The following is a 23,012-nucleotide window of genomic DNA, read 5'->3' on the forward strand; positions in this document are numbered from 1 at the left end:
GGTTGGACACCGCACGGTTGGACACCCCACGATTGGACACCGCACGATTGGACACCGCACGATTCGACACGCACGATTCGACACCGCACGATTCGACACCGCACAATTCGACACGCACGATTCGACACCGCACGATTCGACACGCACGATTCGACACCGCACGATTCGACACCGCACGATTCGACACCGCACGGTTGGACACCGCATGATTGGACACCGAACAATTGGACACCGCACGGTTGGACATCGCACGATTGGACACCGCACGATTCGACACGCAAGATTCAACACCGCACGATTCGAAACCGCACGATTGGACACCGCACGATTGGACACCGCACAATTGGACACCGCACGGTTGGACACCGCACGGTTGGACACCCCACGATTGGACACCGCACGATTGGACACCGCACGATTCGACACGCACGATTCGACACCGCACGATTCGACACCGCACGGTTGGACACCGCATGATTGGACACCGAACAATTGGACACCGCACGGTTGGACATCGCACGATTGGACACCGCACGATTCGACACGCAAGATTCAACACCGCACGATTCGAAACCGCACGATTGGACACCGCACGATTGGACACCGCACAATTGGACACCGCACGGTTGGACACCGCACGGTTGGACACCCCACGATTGGACACCGCACGATTGGACACCGCACGATTCGACACGCACGATTCGACACCGCACGATTCGACACCGCACAATTCGACACGCACGATTGGACACCGCACGATTCGACACGCACGATTCGACACCGCACGATTCGACACCGCACGATTCGACACCGCACGGTTGGACACCGCACGGTTGGACACCGCATGATTGGACACCGAACAATTGGACACCGCACGGTTGGACATCGCACGATTGGACACCGCACGATTCGACACGCAAGATTCAACACCGCACGATTCGAAACCGCACGATTGGACACCGCACGATTGGACACCGCACAATTGGACACCGCACGGTTGGACACCGCACGGTTGGACACCCCACGATTGGACACCGCACGATTGGACACCGCACGATTCGACACGCACGATTCGACACCGCACGATTCGACACCGCACAATTCGACACGCACGATTCGACACCGCACGATTCGACACGCACGATTCGACACCGCACGATTCGACACCGCACGATTCGACACGCACGATTCGACACCGCACGATTCGACACCGCACATTTGGACATGTATGCACCCCGCCGGTAGGGGTGCCTACGATAGGGTGCAACTTTCCACGCGAAGCGAAGTTCCACTTTGCAACTTTTCACGCGAAGCGAGGGGGACGAGGTGGGCGCGGGAGGGGGGCCGAAGGCCCCCTTGCACCCCCCCGTGTGTGTGTGTGTGTGTGTCTGCTCCATGCTCTTTGTGCGGTGTCGAATCGTGCGTGTCGAATCGTGCGGTGTCGAATCGTGCGTGTCGAATCGTGCGGTGTCCAACCGTGCGGTGTCCAACCGTGCGGTGTCGAATCGTGCGGTGTCGAATCGTGCGGTGTCGAATCGTGCTGTGTCCAATCGTGCGGTGTCCAATGCTGCCGTGTCCAATCGTGCAATGTACGTGTCCAATCGTGCAGTGTCCAATGCTGCCGTGTCCAATCGTGCAATGTGCGTGTCCAATCGTGCAGTGTCGAATCGTGCGGTGTCGAATCGAGCGGTGTCCAATATAACGTGTCCAATAATGCGTGTCCAATCGAGCGGTGTCGAATAGTTACGTGTCGAAAAGGAGGTCACCCCGTCGGGATTAGCGACGCGTTGTAGTTCGTATTCGTAGAATCCTCCAGCGACGGGATCTCCACGCGAATCTTCGAGTATGAATTGTCGAGTATGAATGTGAGCGGGATTAGTTTTCTGCACCTCAACAATCTTAAAAACTTCGGTCGTCCAATTAGGCGTGAAACCTTTTTCAAAGATGGTCTTGTATTTGCTCACGCGTACAGAATCGCCTACTTTAAATTTTGTCGGAGCCGCAATTTTTACGTTGCTATACACTGTATTTAAAAGTTTTTCGGCGAACGCTGGAGTGACATCGGCACGTCTCATACCGATGGTGCGATGTTTTCGCGTATTGTATTCTGCAACGAGTCGAGATAGCTCGTCGATCCATTTGTAATTTCCGTTGAGCGTAAACATTTTCCACATATTGTTTTTCAAAGTACGATTGAATCGTTCCACGACCGAGGCTTTCATAACGTAATATGTCGAGTAATGATTAATGTTGTGTTTTTTCATGAGTTTCTGCACACTCGCGTTGTAAAGTTCTTTTCCTCTGTCGGTTTGAAAATTTTTCGGACACCTTTTATCATCTCCAATAATCTTTGCAATCGTTTCAGACATTTCGTTTCCGCTCTTACTCTTGAGCGGTACGGCCCACGCATATTTGCTCAACACATCGATAACTGTGAGTATATATTTATGACCCTTGTTGAGTCGAGAGTACGAACGCATGTCGACCACGTCCGCCTGCCACAGATCGTCGTATCCGCGTATAATGACGCGTCTTCGTGGAAAATTTCTTCTCGCCGGAGCATGTAGTTCCTCAACTAGTTGCCGCTTTTCGGAGGTGTTTTTCTTCTTTCGCACGTTTGATCGAGGCATAATTAATACATATTGCGATATTAATATGTCTTGTTTACTGTATCGAGTCAGATGTTGCATATCTCAGCACATTCTTTATTTCATCCATTATTATTCGTAGCGTCTGCACGTTTGTTTCGAGCGCGATAATTTTTTGCTCAATTTCTCCCTGTCGATCTCTCAAAAGTTTATCCACGTATCGTTTGTTGACGGCGTCAGTATCAGTTTCCGGTTGCGCTACGCGTTGAATCTTGCGCGACCTTGCATCAAAGTCGGTAGTAGTCTGGCAGAGAGCGTTATCGCGAACGTAATTTCTCAATAATCTATTCCACTGATAGTACAAATTATTCGACGTTCCGAGCGATAAAAAAATTTATTAATCGACATTTCGGTACCGAGAACATTGATCGAATGACACGTATCGTCGACGCATAGTTTAATTTATAATAATGCCAGCCTCGCGAAGTTCTTCGATAATTGACAAGATTTCATTGTCATGAGCATTGTTGCCGGCTCGACGTGAGGCGTCCAGCAATCGCAAACGATCTACCAATTCGTTGGGACGTCTATACCTCTTCCCACCTTTCTGTCGGGGAATAATGGTGCAATTATATATTTGTACTTGTATCCTTTATTACTTTTAATAGGATTATTAACTTTGTTGTCACGTTTATGCGCATTTGTTGCTTTTAATATACTTTGATATTTATACAAATGGTCTTGAGTGTATTTTTTATGATTGGGAATATTTTTAAAAATCAAATCGTAGATACCTTCGGTTTCCGTATATTTTATTCCATCGATAATTATATTATCTTCCATGTCCACATCGAAACGTTTATCACCGAGCATCATTCCTTCGCTAGTAAATTTAACACCGTAGACGTAATCCATACTCTTATTTTTATCAACACTCATGATAGCTCCTATATATTTTTGCGCTAGTGGACCAAAATGATCTCGGAACGTTTTCTGACCTTCGGACGTTTCTAATTCGTGTCGGATCGATGTTACAAACGAATCGGGTGTGGTCTCGTAAATTTCTTCGACGGACGGGGATGGCATTGTTTGACGCGGTTGTACTTTTATCGGAGTAGAAACAGTAGCCATATTAGAAAATTGTTTCCTTCGTTTTGATCGATTCGGTGTCGAATATATCGGCGAATCGTTTATTGGCATATTTATCCGTGCTCGCTTTATTCCTTGCTTTGACTCTTTTATTTTTTCCTCATGCTTCTCTCCAAACGTCAAACTCAATGGTTCGATTTTCGGCGCATCAGATTCCACAGTATTTTCGACAAGCTGTTTTAAAGGTTCGGTAATTGGCTTAAATTGTCTTTTCAATGCAACGTCTTCCTCCATTTTACCAGTTTTCAAAGCGCGATATTTTTTGCGAATTGATTCGCTTGTTTTTGCAATCTCTCTCGCAATCTTTTCACGATCACCGTTCATGATGCTCGATCGATGTGTCGATGACGACTGATCGCTTTACGGTATCGCGAAATCATTAAATCCTCTTCTATATCGTCCGTTGATCAACGTGCTGTCTTTATCAATGACTACGAAGCCATATTTGCGTTGCCAACATTTCTGACACAATGCGCGGAAATCGTCGTAAGACATGTCGGTATTTACATGATCGTTGTACACATGTTTCAAGTTTGTGCCGTCTTGTTTAAATAAAATCAAAAGATTCGCATTGTCGCGTATAAGATGCTTAGGTATCTTGGCGTACGTTTGACAAAGATAGAAACAGTCGACGCTCGAGTGTCGACCCATTGCAAAGTACTCTCTTATCGTATCTTGCTTGTCGCATGCCACGTCATCAAAGATAAAGATGGAATTCGGAAGCGCCTCGCTCGGTGGAATGACATCGCTGTTATTAGAGAATGTAAAATAACCAATTTCGTCTATAGGTGCTAATAAATTTTCCAAGTATCTATATTTCGGTTGTTGAAGCGATTTCGAGTATACGTACACGTTCTCGAAACGTACACCGTACGGACTTTCTATCAAACTAATCAACACGTTTGTCTTACCGCAGTTTGAAGGGCCGCAAACGATACTGCGTATAGTAGTCGGTAGCATGTTTCCATGCTTGCGTACTTTTTTCTCCGATATTAGTCTATCGTCGAAATTTGATACTTTGATTATCCGCGCTTGTCGCATGAACCGCATGTTTTCTCTTTCGAATCAATTTTGCGAATGATCACGAGGGGGGAGACCTATTTATAGAGGTGTCTCAACTCGAAACCGCTCAGTATCAAAAATGTTTCTCCTTCTGTCAGATGAAAGAGACATTTTCCGGCTTACCGCCGAACAACTGCAGTATATCCCAAAGATTGTTTTACTGCAAAATTTTGGTGATTACGTGGAACGATTGTGGGACAAGCTTCCAGAATATATAAAGGCTGATTCGGAGATTCGACAATATCATTCGTGCATGCGACATTACAATCAGCCGTGGCAGCGAACACACATCGACGGTCCGCCACCGTTAATAAAAGATTGCTACGAATGTCAGCGAGAATCGTAAGAGGTAGCGGTCTCTAAATCGTGCGATAAACGCGCTTCCCATTGAATTACATATTCCCGGTTATCAGTTTTGCGGCCCGGGAACTCGATTAGAGAAACGATTGGCTAGAGGCGATCGAGGCATCAATCCATTGGACGCCGCTTGTCGCGAGCACGACATTGCTTACTCGCGAAGCAACGACCTCGGTCAACGACACGTCGCGGATCGCATACTAGCTGCAAGAGCGCGAGAACGCATTACCGCGAGGGATTCGACTCTTGGCGAAAGAGCAGCCGCTACGACTGTTTGGGCGGCAATGAAGGCAAAGACAAAACTCGGCATGGGGATGAAAAAGCCATCGACGACAAAGAGGAGGAAAAAACGAATACTTCCAGTAGCGAAACGCGGTGGTATTTTACCACTTTTACCGTTGTTGGGAGTTGTCGGTTCTTTGGCCGGCGGTGCGGCGGGAATCGCAAAGGCGGTAAACGATAGCAAGGCGGCGCAACGTCAGCTGGAAGAGTTGCAGCGTCACAATCGCGCTATGGAAGGTCGCGGACTTTATCTCGCTCCGTACAAGCGTGGACAGGGATTCTCAACAAAGTCTAAGAGAAACAAAAAACGTCGAAAAAACATTAAAAATGCCTACGGGTGCGACAACTAACGTGCAATTGGAACAATTGGCGAAACGTATGCACATATCTTTCTTTAGAGGTGTTTTCATGCGCAATAATTTACCGATAAACGGTGTACGACGAAACGAGAGAGTCAATTTGGATGACGTTGATGGTCCCGGTACTCATTGGGTAGCGTACGCAAAGAGGGGAGATCGTGTCGTATATTTCAACAGTTTTGGAAATCTTCGACCACCCAAGTAACTTGTGCGATATTTCGAACGAGTGAAAATTGAATACAATTACGCATCTTATCAAAGTTACAATCAGAGCATCTGTGGACAATTGTGTTTAAAATTTCTTCAAACAGTCGACGATCAATTTAAAGCCTAACAATCCATCGTCACGACTCAGTATTCGTTCGACATGTCACTGACACTTACGTTGACTGGCAGAAGCAGCGTTCTCGCTGTAAGCTATTTTCCCGCTATAGATTTGACCGATGCCGATTACGAGCTCGGATTAACTGATTTTGAAACTTATCATACGATTCCGAATGTAAATTTTTCGAATAATAAATTTTACTTTGGCAACGACGACAAGGAAATTACGATTCCCGAAGGATCGTACGAATTGCACGCTATAAATGACTATCTCAAACGCGCAATTTTGCAAGATGAACACCTTTCCAGAGATGTTGAAAACGATTATGATGAGGAATATCCAATAGCGCTCCGCGCCAATCATAGCACGCTAAAGAGCGAAATCAAATGCACCTACAGAATAAACTTTACCAAACCCGACAATGTAGGATCCTTGCTTGGATTCTCATCGAATCGTATATTGCAACCCCGCAAGTGGTATGAATCGGACGAACCGGTTAATATTATAAACGTAAATATTATTCGTATAGAATGTAACGTGACTACTGGTGCGTACAGCAATGGCATGCGCGTACACACGATACATGAATTTTCACCGAGCGTACCGCCAGGATATAAAATATCGGAAACGCCTGCACAGATCATTTATCTGCCGATCATCGTACGGAGCATTACGGATTTAACGATACGTATTGTGGATCAAAGAGGTCGATTGCTCGATTTTCGAGGAGAGGAAATTACCGTAAGATTGCATATACGGCGGCGACAAACATAGTATGCTCGTGCTGAACGAAACGGAGCACGCGAGAGACAATACTTTTACGAGGGACAATACTATTGCGGTATCGGGTGACAATAATAAGATAGCCGTTAAAAAGAAGCTGAGCGCGTTGAATCGTGAATTTTTAAAATCATTGGGATTCATCGTACGAAAAGAATGATTGATATTTTGAATATCGGAGGTGAGCCAGTCTTTGACGATCGCATCGTCAAGATTGAGACTCATACATACAATCCTTACGCCAATACGACGCTTGGATACAGCGACGAGATACGAATACCTATACAACATCAGGATTTGTACACGTTACCGTGTGAAAGCTTTCTTTACATCGAGGGAAGGTTTAATGTGCGTAAAGCGAATGACGAAATGAAGGTTGTATTGGGAAACAATTGCGCCGCATTCATGTTTGATGAGCTTCGATACGAACTCGACGGAGTAGAGATTGATCGCAACAGAAATGTTGGAATAACTTCGACGCTCAAAAATTATGTCTCTCTCACGCACCAGAAAAGTATAAACTTGAAGAACGCTGCGTGGGATTTGACGTACAACGGTGACAAAAATTATTTCAACTATTGCGTACCGCTCAACATGTTGCTGGGATTTTGCGAAGATTATAAACGCGTTGTGATTAACGCTCGTCACGAATTGATTTTGATACGTTCGCGCAACGATAATAATTGTCTATTCGAACACCCATCGTCGGAAACTGAGATTGAATTACTCAAGATACAGTGACGTATGCCTCATGTAATATTGAATGAGATTAATAAATTGTCGATGTTGCGAATGTTGGAAAGCGGACGATACTTGAACATGAGTTTCCGATCTTGGGATCTATACGAATTTCCTCTGCTGCATAGCACGACTAAGCATTCGTGGACCGTGAAAGCCGCCTCCCAGTTAGAGAAACCACGATACGTGATCTTTGCACTGCAAACTGGTAAAAAAAATTCAGTGTCACAAGATGTTACATAACGATAACTGCAAATTTACATTATTCGATAACTGCAAATTAACCAACGTTAAACTCTATTTAAACTCGGAATTTTATCCCTACGATGATTTAAATTTAGATTTTGAAAAAAATAGATTCGCCGTCCTATTCGACATGTACTCTCGTTTTCGCAAATCTTATTACGGATGCGATAACAGCACCACGCTATTAACTATTTCAAAGTTTCTACATTGCGGTCCTCTCGCGGTCATTGATTGCTTGCGACAAAACGAGTCTGTCAAAACTGCTACCGTGGACGTGAGAATAGAGTTTGAATATAGGGAAAATATACCGGTGAATACTACCGCCTATTGCCTCATCTTGCACGATCGGGTTGTCGAATATAATCCATTGACCAATGTAGTCCGCAAAATTACATAAGTCAGCAAATATCCCCTCCATTGAATATGAAGAAAAATATAAAAGATTGAGATGTTTGACGATCGACATCAGTCTGCGATCGGATCTTGTCATCATGGCTCCGCCAACGTTTGTGGATCTACAAGGATTTATCGTTGGGAAAAATTTTGTCGTGAAGGAAGCTGCGGTTCTGAGAAAGGGATCCATACTTTCTCATTACATTTTTACATGTCCCGAACCATGGCACATGCTCACAAAATCTGAGAGATGTCAGGTTTTATGGCTGATGAAAAATCATCATGGATTATCGTGGAATGATGGACACGTTTCATATTGGAAATCGAAACGTTTAATTACGACGGCGGTGATGGGTGCAACGGGGGAGGATGATGATGCGTCACCTCTCGTGTACGTTAAAGGACACGAAAAACGGCAATGGTTAGATAATTGGTGGTTGAAACATCATGATAATGATTCATCGAATCCATATTTATAATAAATTGATGATGCAATATACTTTTATCATCTTTCTTATTTTCTCCTTTCTTTCCTCATCTCTATCTATGTACGTGCGCAGTATCGTGTTTCCGTACGTGACACAACTGCCACAGATATTGTATTTCGATACATGGTGATACATTGTAATACATTTAAATATTTGATAATTGAATATAGTTTTGCGTTCAATTACCGTTCGATTACTGTTCAATTCCGTTCGATGACCGTTCATTCCGTTCGATGACCGTTCATTTCCGTTCGATGACCGTTCAATTACCGTTCGATGACCGTTCATTTCCGTTCGATGACCGTTCAATTACCGTTCGACGACCGTTCAACGAGCGTTCGTTTCCGTTCGACGGGCGTTCAATTACCGTTCGATAGCCGTTCGTCAGTCGTTCGTTTCCGTTCGATGATCGTTCAATTCCGTTCGATGACCGTTCAATTACCGTTCGATGACCGTTCAACGGGCGTTCGTTTCCGTTCGACGATCGTTCGTTTCCGTTCGACGGGCGTTTGTTTCCGTTCGACAGCCGTTCAATTCCGTTCGATGACCGTTCGATGACCGTTCAATTACCGTTCGATAGCCGTTCGTTTCCGTTCAACAACCGTTCGATAGCCGTTCGACGGGCATTCATTTCCGTTCGACGAGCGTTCGTTTCCGTTCGATGACCGTTCGACGAGTGTTCAATTATCGTTCGATAGCCGTTCGACAGTCGTTCGTTTCCGTTCGATGACCGTTCGAGCAGGGTTGACGCATTATATTATAATGTTATATTATATCATGCTAAGTTGCATGGGAACATGCATACTTTTGTCTTACGGCGCGCTTTTGGTAAAGCGATAATGATATGTCCCTATTCTAAAGTTTCGTACCGAGACGACTGTCTCCTCACAAAGTCGCGACATGATAATATTAATATTATATTATATACCATGCTGAGTTTCATGGGACCGCGCATACTTTTGTCTTACGACGCGTTTTTGATATGGTGATAATGCCACATCTCTACTATAAAATCTCGTGCCGAGACCTCGTCCTCTCATCAGAAAGTTGTTGACAGTGTGCGAGTCGAGAAGTACGTGTGATAAATTAAGTTAAATTAAAAAAAGGAAAAATGGATCGTGTAAATGTTTACCCCCAATGGAAGAGAAAATTTTTTGACCTATTATGTGTTGTGTTCTTAAAACTAACCTTCCTATGGAATGTAAGTATCGTTTTTGTGAATATTTTGTAAAAATTTGTGTATTTATATTAATTATATTTTATAAATAAATATTTTTGATATAGTTCCAGGATGAAGTCCGGATACCTGGATTCATAAACATTGAGCACCGTCAGTGGGTGCGGGTGGTGCGCCGGCCGAGGAGAAGCCATTTCTCCTATATGTGGGGCGACACCCCGGAGAGTCGCCAGGTCGAAGATATTTTCGACCTGCGGCGGCTCTTCGGGGAAGAGCCCTACGATGAAATAGAAGAAAATTGGGTCCAAGAAAATTGGGTAATAGAGGAAGAGGAGCAGGAGGAGGAAGATGAAAGAGAAGAGGAGGAAGAGGAGGAAGAGGAGGAAGAGGAGGATGGGGAAAGAGAAGAGGAGGAGAATGATGAGCAGGATGAAGAAAGAGAACAGGAGGAGCAGGAAGAAGAGGAACAGGAATGGATCGATAGATGTAAGTGTTTTTTTTTATAAATCTTATCGTAATATACTTCTATTAACGCAGCATCTTTTTTCTGTTCCAGGAGCGGCCTCCCCTTATATATCTTTTTTATATTTTAAATTTTTATTTTTTATTTTTTATTTTTTATATATTATATACTTTTTCTTATATTTTTTATATTTTATATCATTATTATTTTATTATATATTATATATTAAGCACACACACACACACACAAAATTGTATTACACACATTTTAAAATAAATTTTTATATTTTGATTTAAAAAAAATGTATTTATTTACGCGCCTCTCCTTGCGCTCCCATCCCTTGCGTCTCTCTTGCGCTAGTTGTAAGTCTCGCGATATCTTCGTTGCGTTCTCTCTCGCGTGTTAGTTGTAAGTCTCGCGATATCTTCGTTCTCTCTCGCACGCGTTGTTCTCGCGCTCTCTCGCTCTCTCTCGCACGCGTTGTTCTCGCGCTATTATCGTTCTAAGTCTCGCGATATTATAGTTCTCTTTCGTATGCGTTCTCTTCGCGCTATCGTTCTCTCTCGCACGCGTTGCTCTTGCAATATCGTTCTCTTTCGTACGCGTTGTTCGCGATATTATCGTTCTCTCTCTTTCATATGCTCGTCGCTATCACTCACTCACTTACCTTTGTGTCGTCCTTCTCCCACCTATTCAGAATCTTACAATGCGTCATCCTTGTCCCACGTTGACGCCATCCTTGTCACACGTTGATGTCATCCTTGTCACACGTTGATGCCATCCTTGTCGCACTGTCCTCTCCACACACTTAGCGCTATCCTTTTCCCACACGTAGCGCTATCCTTCTCACACCACCGTCTTCTTTCCGCGGATCCCCCTTCCCCGCGCGGACCCCCTCATCCATCGCTCGCGCCGCGGATCCCCTCCTACCCGCGCGGACTCCCTCGTCCATCGCTCGCGCCGCGGATCCCCCCCTACCTGCGCGGACCCCCTCGTCCATCGCTCGCGCCGCGGATCCCCCCCCTACCCGCGCGGACCCCCTCGTCCATCGCTCGCGCCGCGGATCCCCCCTTCCCGCACGTGATGTCACCCACCCCGCGTGACGTCATTCCCCCGCACGTGACGTCATCCCCCGCGTGACGTTACCCCCCCCCCCCCCACGTGACGTCATCCCCTCGCGTGACGTCATCCCCCGCGTGACGTCACCCTCCCGTGGTGACGTCCCCCCCGCGTGACGTCACCCCCCGGCGGTTCCCCCTCGCCCCTCACCCCCCTTCGGAGCCCCTGAGTTAGAACCCGCCTAGTCTTACTACTAGCGCATATCGAGATATCGAAGAGCGAACAACGTGCAGCGTCGCGCGTCGGCCGTCACTTTCGTTGGTAGGAAGAAGACAGAAAACAGTATTCTGTCCTCTTCTACTATCCGAAGCTAGCCGAAACGCTGAGCTCACACGTACGCTTACGCTCACATCCTCGTTACCCCCTCCACGACGTGTTGCATGTTGCTTGCATCGGAGATCTGGCAGCTTTGGTGAGACCTTTGGCTTGGTACCAGTTTTGAATAATCTTAAGTGCTTTATCCATAAGCTCCTTAAGAATTGAGAGAAAGCTACCTCTTACAATTGCAGCAACGTCATTTGCCTAGCCGCATACAAGGAGGCCCACCTCTTGTAATTTGACCAGAAGCTCGTTCACCACAAAGCACCACAGGAGTGGAGAAAGAGCGTCACCTTACAGACAGCCTCTGGCCGGAAAACCACTTACGGTTTTGTCACCATAACTAACAGTCAGGGTTCTGTTTGACAGCATCTTTTGTGTCCAATCGATCAGGGTTTCGGGGATGTCAGCCTGCGCATGGCCTCTTTGATCGCTGTATATGAGGTGGTATCGAATGCCCCCTCGATATCTAGAAAGTCTTAAGGCATACCCTCCTGCCGCCAGCTGTGTCTCAATCTTGCTCAAGGTGGTGTAGGACAATATCCGTAGATCTATCCTCCCTATAGGCGTACTGAGAAGAGGCCAGCGGTCGAGTGATAAGGGGGTATGTCCTGATATAATTGTCTATCAGTCTCTCCAGTGTCTTCAAAGCAAAGGAAGTGAGGCTGATGGGTCTGAAGTCTTTAACCAAGATATGACTGTTCCTGCCTGGTTTAGATATAAAAGTGACTCTGGTGCCACTCCAGGCAAGAGGTACGTGTCTAAGGCCCGTATTTATAGTCGTGATTCTGCTGAGAAACTCAGCTAAAACTAATCTTGAGATGTGATACGGTTTAATAAATGAATCTTAAGAATCGATATGATATTCATTTATAATCTCGATTCAATAGAGATACTCAGAGGAAGTTTGTCTTGAGATGCAGCTTGAGCTATGTTCATTGCATTTCAATAATCGATACTTGAGAAAAGATCATACGTGTACATATTAATAGTCTTTAGATTTCGTATCAGCTAAGATTTGAGTCGGGAAAAATTGCGTATCACTCAAGTGTGGTTCGAAGGTGACTTGAGGAAAAGTTGACAGAATTTATAAAATAATTTGCACAGATTAATCATCAATTGATTCATAGAAGTACGTTTATATTGCAGTTTAATAATATATAAGTGTACCTAATAATAAAAAAGTAATATAATAAATAAATAAATATATAAATAAAATAAATGATATAATATAAATAATTAATATATGATTAATATAAGTAATATAAATAATATTTTTACTTCATAGTAAAGAAGCACTTAATAGTGAAAATATTTTTATTACAAAATTTTTAACAATGTACAGGTTAATTAAAATGCATTGGATTGAAAATTATGAACAATATGATATTTATGAAAATTATGATCAATATGATATACATGAGGAATTACGCGAACGTTTACCAAAACTTTATATTAGAGATGCACGAAATCCCTTCGAATGGTGGTCTGAAGAGGAATTTATTAAGAGATACAGATATAATAAGATACAGATATAATTAGATTATATATAATAATTACCTTTTCATTAATATAAGTGCTAGCATTGAAAGCAGATGCAATCTTGAGCCATGCTTCTTGCTTGGCTTTAATGGAACTGCCATCCGTTTTTTTATTTTCAATAACATATTTGTACTTGACCATGCATTCAAGTAAAAACTTTTTTTCAAAAGATGTAAAATTTTTCTTTTTTTGTATCGATGACATTCTGTCACTTTGTATTCACTTATGACACTTATTTAAAAAAAGGTTACTCAAACAAGCACGTATCGCTGCTTTAATCAATATTTTAAATCTCAAGACGAATTTCATGTGAGTAATTATTCCATTTTTCAATTGAATACAGTCTCAAGTGATCTTTAATCAAACTATTGAACCGTTCGTATCTCAAGACACAAAACTCCAATCTGAGTATCTCATCTGATACGTTCTTGAGACGAGACTCGAGAAACGACTATAAATACGGGCCTAAGGGCAATACTAGCCCTGAGCACTTTAACTAGGGGGCCTATCGAGAGGCTCAGTCCTTCCTGTAAGCAGACGGGGTACAGTACCGAAAATACATATATCACCTTTTTTTAGGATAATTTAATTCAAAGTGTATATATTTAATTAATTTTTCTTAAGTTGCTATGCTCATTATTTAATGAAGTCTGTTGTTAAGTAATCTATATACCTACTATTAAAACATGTGACTAGACAGAAATATACAATTTAAATTAAGTTATTCACTTTGAGTTGTTATTCTCAAGAAACATAAAGGTGATATATTTTTGGCTGGTACTGTAGATCCCGTTCGGTCCGGGTGATTTATAGGATTTGAAGGTTTTGACGGCCCATTCAACGCCTTTGGGATGAACTATCTTTGCCACTAACGACCAATCCCTGGGTTTAAAGGCGTCCCTGGACCTCGTACAAACGGTTGGATGTCAATAGTTCGAAAACCGGGGAAATGGATCTCCATGAGGTATTTGATAGATTCAGTGAGATTGACTATATAGCCCGTGTTGGGACGTTTAAGGCATCCCATCTGGGTGTGGTTGTCGAAGCTGAGTATTCTGTTTAACCTGGAGGCTTCTGGAGCACTCTCGATGCTTTCGTAGAATTCTCTCCAATTTCTTCGTTTACTTTTGACTATTTCCTTGCTATATTTGCGTTAGACGTTTCTAAAGGCTTCTCAGTGCAAAAGCAGGCCGAAGTTTTTTGCCCTATTGAAGAGTCTCCTGGTCTCGGATCTGAGTTTTGATAGCTCTTTGTTCCACCAGGGGACTTTAGTCTGGGACCGTATTAGTTTCAGAGGACAATTTGCTTCAAAGGCATCGGGGACAGCATTGCTTAAGCAGGTCGCGGCAGTTTCCAGGTTTTCCTTGGTGTGAAATCTGGTCGGAAAGGTAGCTAATCTCGTTTTCAGGTCTGATTTGAAGCCGTTCCAGTCCGTCTCTTCCTAGGATTCCGCCTCCGCAAGATCGTAGATTGTTGGCGAAGGGTGAGACGTATCTGCCTGTGATCGGATCCTGAAGGTTCATCTAGGACCCTTCAGTTTCTTACCAGTCCAGAAACGCCCTTGGTGCAAATGGTGATATCAATTACCTCCTGTCTTCTTGCATCCATGAAGGTTGGTTCCGTTCCTCCATTGAGGATGATGAGTTCTTTGTCCAAGATAAAGTTGTGAAGGCTTTCCCCTCTCGGGTTGATGTTTGAGCTCCCCCACCCAACATGGTGGGAGTTCGCATCACAGCCCAGGTGGAGCTCGAGTCCTGCTTCCTCAGCGTGGGCAAAGGTTTCTGACGTTATTCTGGGGTGGTAGATCGCAGGAGTCACAGGGCATGTAAGCTGACTCTATAAGCAAGTCCATTGTCTTCCCCTCTTCCAGGTTGATGCTTGTCTGGACGACAATCAGGTCTTCACTGCTAAACTGGGGCAGAAAAGTAATATTAAGGCCTTTAGCTGCAATGCATGTCCTTAGTTTACGGTTCGGGCAGGCTTTGAAATTAGTTCCACAGCCGCCCAAACCTTTGATAGCATTATTCAAGAGCCATGGCTCCTGGATAATAGCAATGTGTGTGTGCATCGCAGCTGTGCTCCTGGCAAGAATAGCCGAGGCGCCTTTGCTGTGATGCAAGTTAATCTGAGTAATGGATATCGTAGAGACTGTCATAATTAGGTAGCCCCCTCTGGTGTCCCCTCCATGGATTCAGATTTCCTACTGCTTTCGAGCAGCCTTATGGTTGCCCGTCCGAAACTGCAGTAGAGTCTGAAATTGCAGGCATTCAGGGCGTCCAGCGATCGATCCCAACTAGGCAGGCGAAATGGGTGCTCGTGTCATTCCTACTTACGCTGCCCCTGATGACGATCCAATCGCTGGTCGTCAATCCTGCATTTTGTCTGCCGAAGAGCCTCAAAGGCTTCCTCAGCAGATAAGTCTGGCTTCTCCATGTGTACCACCACTCGATGGCGCTTGGGCAGCTCCTCGACCAGCACTACACGTAGGGAGGTTCCCCCAATTTCAGGTCAGAGGATAAGTTTTTAAGCCAGTCCCCCGACTGCTCGTCGTCGCATGCAAACAAGAATGCGCCGTCCCTCTTCCAGGCAGTTGCCAGGTGGGTCAGGTTTTTCGCGCATGCGCGACAATAATGGCGGCTAACCAGCGCTGTATCACTGGTATCTGGTATCGGGTATCACATGGAAGATTTGGCGGGCTGAAGGAAAGTTACTGTATTACTGTATTTTATATTATGCGTGTGTGTAAACACATATGCATATATACGCAGATAAAAATGTGTGCCGTTGATTACTCGGAATAATTTTCTAAGAGAACATTTTTTCGGGCGATCAGCGGCACACCTTTTTATCTGTATTAGATACTTCATTGAGGCCGCGTTCGCTGCGCATGCGCGAAAAACCTGACCCGCCTGGCATCACTGCTTCCAGGAGCCAGAGAATGTGGGGGCTTTTGTACCCTCGGGTAACTCGAGGATACGCCCTCTGATCAGTTTCCTGATCATTCCACATTCCGCGGCTCCTAGCTTCTTGTCAGGAAAGCCCTCCAAAATGAGGGCTAGCCTGACCAGCCCTTTGGTCGCTTGGGCATAAGACCCTTAATCATAGATCTTAGGTCGCTTGTCCTGGAGAGTATCGGCGGAGCTAGGGGTGTTGGTCCCCGACCGGGCGCATTTAGGCGCCACGGTCGGGGCTCCACCGCTGCTGAGCCCAGGATTAGAATCAGCTTCAGGGGGAGAGATTTGGACTTTGGCAGCCTTTCTCTCCCTCTGGAGCTGCTTCTTGTACCGCCTTCTTGCGGCTCCGCTGTAACGAACTCGGGTTTTTGGGTGGTCTTCAGACGAGACCGCCCCCGAGTTACATTCCTCCGGTCGTTCGCTCCCTAGGAAAGCCACGCCCTGGAGGACTTTATCTATAAATGCATCGTTTTTAAGTTTGTTAGTCGTGTCCATGTTTGTCCCACAAGTATCACGGAAGCGCGATTGCACCCAGCCAGAACCGCGAATGGCTTGGGCTTGGCTAAATACCCCGGAGGTCGCCCGATATCCGGGGGGAATCGTTCGAGACGTAGCACTCCCTGTGCCACGCAGCTGTCGGCACGATTTCATTAACACCTTAGCTTGGGGGAATCCCTCTTCGTTGGTCGCACCCGGCTCCACCTCTGAGCGGATGGGCCCGGATGCGATGTAAGCCACTCCACCACGCCAAGGTGGAGACCCATTCGGGGGGGATGCACTGATTATACGGAACATGTATTAATGTAGCTGGAAATCAGAATTTCTGATCTAATTTAATATTGCACAAAAAGAGTTTGATTATATTATGTCAAAAAATTTTCTAAATAGTTCTTTAAATTATATATAAGAATATCTGTTACATTTCTATTAACTATTTCATAATGCTGCATTTATTAATATATACAAGTTATCTTGTACACCTAAAAACAATATATGAATTATATATATCTTGTGGATAAAAACTTTGAACTATTCAAAAATACTATACAGATAAAGATATATAACCACTTCCTTATAAGCAATTTTTTTATAATATTTATATTAACTTAGTAATTTTATATAAACTCTATGTATATTTGTTAAAATATTTAAACTCCTATTTATATTAAATATTTTTTTGTGTGATATTTTATTTATTTTATATATTAGAGTTCTATTTTATCATACACCACAGACGATTGTAGCGCCACACCACAGTATATACAGTAGCGCAACTCTCCCGACTTTGTGTTGGCCAAAACGGAGTGCGCATGCGCAAAATAAGTAAGTTGGTCAGTAACGCCATCTGAACTTCTATCTCGCTTATTGTTTTCGTTTTTGCTTTCTCTCACACATTTAAATGCCCAATTAAATGTCTACCTATTATTACTCTATATTTTTAACTTTAAATTAAACAATAAAATATTTATATATGCTTATGTATATTAAATATATGTATAATATATTAGTATAATTGTAATTAGTATAATTGTATTTTAATTTCATATATTAATTATTCAATATAATTATTTAATATAACTATATTATAATATTATATAGTTTATTAATTATAATTTCTATTTTCTTGAGCATAAAAGTATTTAACATTTTTTATATATTTTATTTTCTTACTTTCTATTTTTTATTACATGTGTAACGTGCGGTTTTTCGTATACCGCGGAATCTCTAATTGCGGATAGCCGTCGGATCCAGGTGGCGGATATAAGAACAAGTTCCGTGTGTGTGTGTAATAAATGTATTTATTGTATCTCTGTGCTACCCGGATGTTATTCTAAGTATTAAAAAATGGGCGCATAGCGCCTCAGCCTCGGCCCGACCGGTGATCGTCGGGCGGCAGCTTCCGGCCGGTGTTCGCCGGGAAACGATGCATTTGGGAGTGCATCGTTACACATGTAATATATTTCGTTTATAACAATTATTTATTTTTTTATTTAATGTTTTTCTTTTTTAGATATATTATTAATAATTTATTTCTATATATTTTTTTTAATTTAAAATTAAAATACATTAAAATAAAATTAAAATACATTTTGAATTAATAATATTGTATATATCATGAGCTAAAGAGAAAAAGAGAGAAAGCAGAATGAATACGAAAGAGTAAGCGAGATAAAAGTTCAGATAGCGTTACTGATCAACTTACTTCGCGCATGCGCACTCCGTTTTGGCCAACACATCAAAGGTGCCGACAGGGAGTTGCTCTACTGTATATACTGTGGCCACATGTAATCACTGTATTGAAGTGTACTTTCTTTTTTATTGCGCGCTTCCCGCTTTATGTATCGCGACGGTGCAATAAAGATTCTTTATAATTGAATTACAAGTAATATCCACCCCCTGCCCTAACGGGTTATGGGCCCAGTAGTTAAAGCTTTGGCCGATTATCCATAAGTGATATTCCTTATTAATTATATCAAGAGGACAATGCGAAAGTTTCGCGGAAATCTAACCTCTGCATCATGGACAGATAAGCAATGAATATATTGCACATTCCGACACTATCCAGAGAAAGGGATGTATGTGGCAGGAGGTCGGACGTGTCTTTACGCCCATTTGATCAACGAGCGACAGAATCCATCCGTGGCAACGGCATTGACGCATATCCTGTGGAGAGAGCATTCACACATTTTTCAGCCTAACGAATAATTGCTAGAAAACAATATTCGCAGACTAGAAAAATATGTGAGGCGCAAGTGGCTGGATCGGGAATCGAACCCGAGTCTTTCGCTTTCCGGGCAACTGCTCTAGACCACTGAGCTATCCACACCTCACACCTAATGCTGCTTTTTTAACACAGTGATATGCGACTCCAGAGCGATGTTGGTATCTCACTCGATGGATGCAATGTCGATTGCCACGGAGAATTACTATTTAGGAATTACTATTAACTATGATACATGGAGACTAAGAATATAGGCAGTTATGATTAAAAATAAAACATGAGTATATGTAAGCGGAGAAAAAAGTACTCGAAGCTCTGCGAGCATGGAGGGAAGAGAATGAAAAGGCAAAAGCTGATTTGTAGCAGTCGACGAAGCCGAACTCAAACAAATCAGCCCGACAGCTCGGGAAATGTGGCTAAAGTTGGAATCAGTATTCGAGTCAAAAGGACTTGCGAAAAAGGCATCGTTATGGAAAAGACTAATTAGTCATCGACTTAACGAAGGCGGCAACGTGCAGCAACATGTCGATGAATTCTTCGATACAATTGACAAATTATCTGAATTGTCCGCGCAGATTAGTACCGAATTACAATCTATTATACTGTTACATAGTCTACCAGACAGCTTCGAGAATTTTAGATGCGCTATCGAGTCGAGAGACACACTTCCTCTCCCGGAACTAGGGCTAGTGATGTATTTCGAAGGTTTCGACATTCGAACTTCGAAGCTTCGAAGATTCGAAGCTTTGATATTAAAATCTTCGAAGATCGAAATTTTGAAGTTTCGAAGCTTCGAAAATTCGAAGCTTCAAACCTTCGAGTAATTAAAATTATACAATTTATTAATTTAAAATAATAATAATAATTATAATACCGCGATACATTTATAAAATTATATTACAAAATCTGAATAAAATATATTCTATTATGTTTTACTATTTTTATTTTTACTTTACAATAATATCAATTATAAAAAAATGCGCTTTAGGAATTAAAGGAATCCTAATTCTAATTTAATGTAGATTATAAATAAATAGCATATAATTTATTGTACCTGGCTAATTTTGTGTTGACCTCATATCTGGTTTTTAATATTTATGTACTTGTACTACCGCGTCGTTTGATTTAGTTTCAGTTAATAATAATTTTCAAATAATAACCTTCCAAAGTCATACATTCCAGAACTACAAAATAAAAGTTTTAGAAATGAGAAATAGCAGAAATGAATGCTCAAAGTCAGAAATGAATGCTCAAAGTTATTTTCAATTCATAATTTTTTTTGTTTAGAATTCTAGAAATAAATATTTTCTTTTTTTTCCTGATAAAGTACTTATAATAAAATTGTGAGTAAAAGCAAATATTTGTAGGTCATATGACGTTATGTTGTTTTTCAGAACTCGTGATTCCGAATTCTTAGAGGTGAAATATAAAGTGCGAAGTAGGAATTTTGGAGTCAGTGTATGATTGTTGAGCGAAAACACACGTATCTAAGCTAATAACGAGCTACGTAAATTTTTTTATCTTTTTGGAAATATTTTATCATTATTGTTGCGTAGAAAGTGACGCATATAATTTATTGAATTATTTGTAGACATATAGTGATTATTTGTTCCATATTTCTCTCCAAAAATTATATTTTCTTAAATCTAATTATATTATATATTCCTTTTATATATAATATAACCAACAATTAATTTTTTGAAAAAATCACAAAATTATATATTTTATTTTATTCTTAAAAATAGAAATACATGACTATTTATTCTAATAAGAATTCATTTTGAAATACAAAAACACTCGTTGAAACATTTTCGAAGGCAAGGCAACTTCGTTGTGACGAAACAATATTGCCTGCGGTTGAAAAAAATTCTCTCCGCTGCAACGGATGTCGCGGGAATACATAAATATTTTTTCGCTAACCGAGCTAAGTGTGGAATTTTTTTTCATGTAATTTCCATCATTGAAAAGGATCCATATTAATATCAATTTATGGCTTACAAAGATATAATTGAATCTGCTGAGCTGCGGATGTTAAATATGTATTTGCAGACTTTTTAAAAAGAAAGTCTAATGCACTATTTGACAATGTTTGCGCGCTTGAGTCTGAATCTACTAGAGTAAAAGATTTTGCTTCTAATTCGATCATTTCTCTAATCGCGGTTCGTTGTAAAATTGGCTCAACTTGGAGATCTTTATGACGAGGATCTAAAAACGATGTTTTTTGATATATTGATATATTTCCTAACAACTCCATCTGAAAACGAATAGATAGTGCCTCTGCTAACGCTTTTGATATATTTTCAGTTTGATAAGAAAAGTGATTGGCAATCACAGTTCGAATTACTGGACGCATCATTGATAATGGGGCTCCGGATAATACCGTAGTTGAAATTTCAAGTTATTTAAGAATTGGTATTAAATTTTCGAGCATACTCCATTCATTTTCATTTATCTCTAAATTTTTGGCTTGCAAAGGAGTTATCAGCGTTCGATCCGCAAGAACAGCTGTAATAGCGCCACGATTCTCTATAAGTCTTTCAATCATATGCAAATCTGAATTCCATCGAGTACGAACGCTTTGGATCAGCTTTCGTAATGGTAAGTCTAATTGTTCTTGTCTAAGTCTAATTGTTCAAAAATTTTTTTGCAAGAGCTTGTGAAGCAATAACAGAATGATGAAAATGAGATACAATTTTGCTTTCTTTAGCAAGCACGATGGAAATATCATCTTCCTTCAGCACATCTCTCACGGCTAAATTTATCGTGTGTGCTGCACAACTACAATTGAATTCAACATTCATCATGTTCACTGCAGCAACAATATTACTTACGTTATCATGGACAATAGATACAATTTTGGTGTCAATTTGCCATTCAGTAACAATATTTTGTAAGCTGTCAGCTAAATTTTCCGCGGTATGCTTTTCGCTAACTTCTTGCATGTTTAATGTGTTGCATTGATTGCGATGCGTCCTATGTTGGACAAACCAGTAGACAACTGCATACCAGAATCAACGAACATCGCAGTCACATTAGACGTAACACTAATTCTCAACCTGTCATCACTAATCACAGGGTTGGTTTTGATCATGACTTTAATTGGGAAGACGTTCAGATTTTGGATCGGGAACCATTTTTGAGTAAAAGATTGATTTTTGAAATGCTATATATCAAAAGGCAAAAAAATGGTCTTAATTTGCAGATGGATACTGAACGTTTACCAGATATTTATTTATAAACATTGTCAATAACTTGCCAAAAATTTAACACAGTTTTCTAACAGTTTTCATGACAAATAGGTCTGCGACTTTGCGATTGTGTACATTTATGCTTTGTTTGACTTGCTTTATGGTTTATAAATAAGTCACATCTTTCCGTTAAAGACTAGTCGATCTTTGTCTTCGGAGATGTTGAGTTGTCTCTATTTGTCTCCTCAGCTCGTCATTGTCTTCGATGCCTGGAAGTAAGTCTTATTTCCGTAGTTTATCTTTTTATCCTTTCAAAAATTTTTTATTTCTTTTTGACTCTATGTTCAGTTCATATTGATTTATTTAGATTAATTTTTTAAAAATTGACATTAAAATTTTTTATACCTCGTAATTTTCCAAGTTGAATTTTAGTATTTATTTCTGTCTTCGTTCATATTAGTTACATTATTTATTTAACTTATTTCACTTTTTGTTTTTATTTTTTACGTAGGCATCATCAAGACAATGAGATTCCGAGACACTTATTATTACTTTAGACAGCACCCTTTGTAATCGACTCCGATTTAAAACACTTGTTACTTTTTATCATATCATCAATTTTGCGCTGAAGATGACCCAAAAATAGGGTTGAAACGTTCGCTATCCTTTCTTTGTAATTTGTTTCAATTCTTTTTTGGATTGTATTATAAATAAATGTGTTATAACATCGACATTTGACTCGTATTGTCATTAAAACCGTTT

At 41.7% G+C, this 23,012-nt stretch overlaps 1 protein-coding gene across 1 annotated transcript; it reads right to left on the reverse strand.

The window, feature by feature from the left end:
• Positions 1-14,560: 14,560 nt before the first annotated feature.
• On the reverse strand, positions 14,561-16,395 carry LOC145968999 (uncharacterized). The gene is made up of 5 exons (XM_083094870.1): positions 16,228-16,395; positions 15,720-15,863; positions 15,222-15,511; positions 14,932-15,178; positions 14,561-14,827 (listed from the first exon to the last, which is right to left on the reverse strand). Exons 1-5 carry the CDS (start codon positions 16,393-16,395, stop codon positions 14,561-14,563), a joined length of 1,116 nt encoding a protein of 371 aa, XP_082950996.1.
• Between the last annotated feature and the right edge of the window lie 6,617 nt (positions 16,396-23,012).

The sequence above is a fragment of the Camponotus vicinus genome, unplaced genomic scaffold, assembly GCF_025532165.1.
Source record: "Camponotus vicinus isolate PSW18456_S1 unplaced genomic scaffold, iyCamVici1.0 SCAF_3, whole genome shotgun sequence".
NCBI classification, from domain to species: domain Eukaryota; kingdom Metazoa; phylum Arthropoda; class Insecta; order Hymenoptera; family Formicidae; genus Camponotus; species Camponotus vicinus.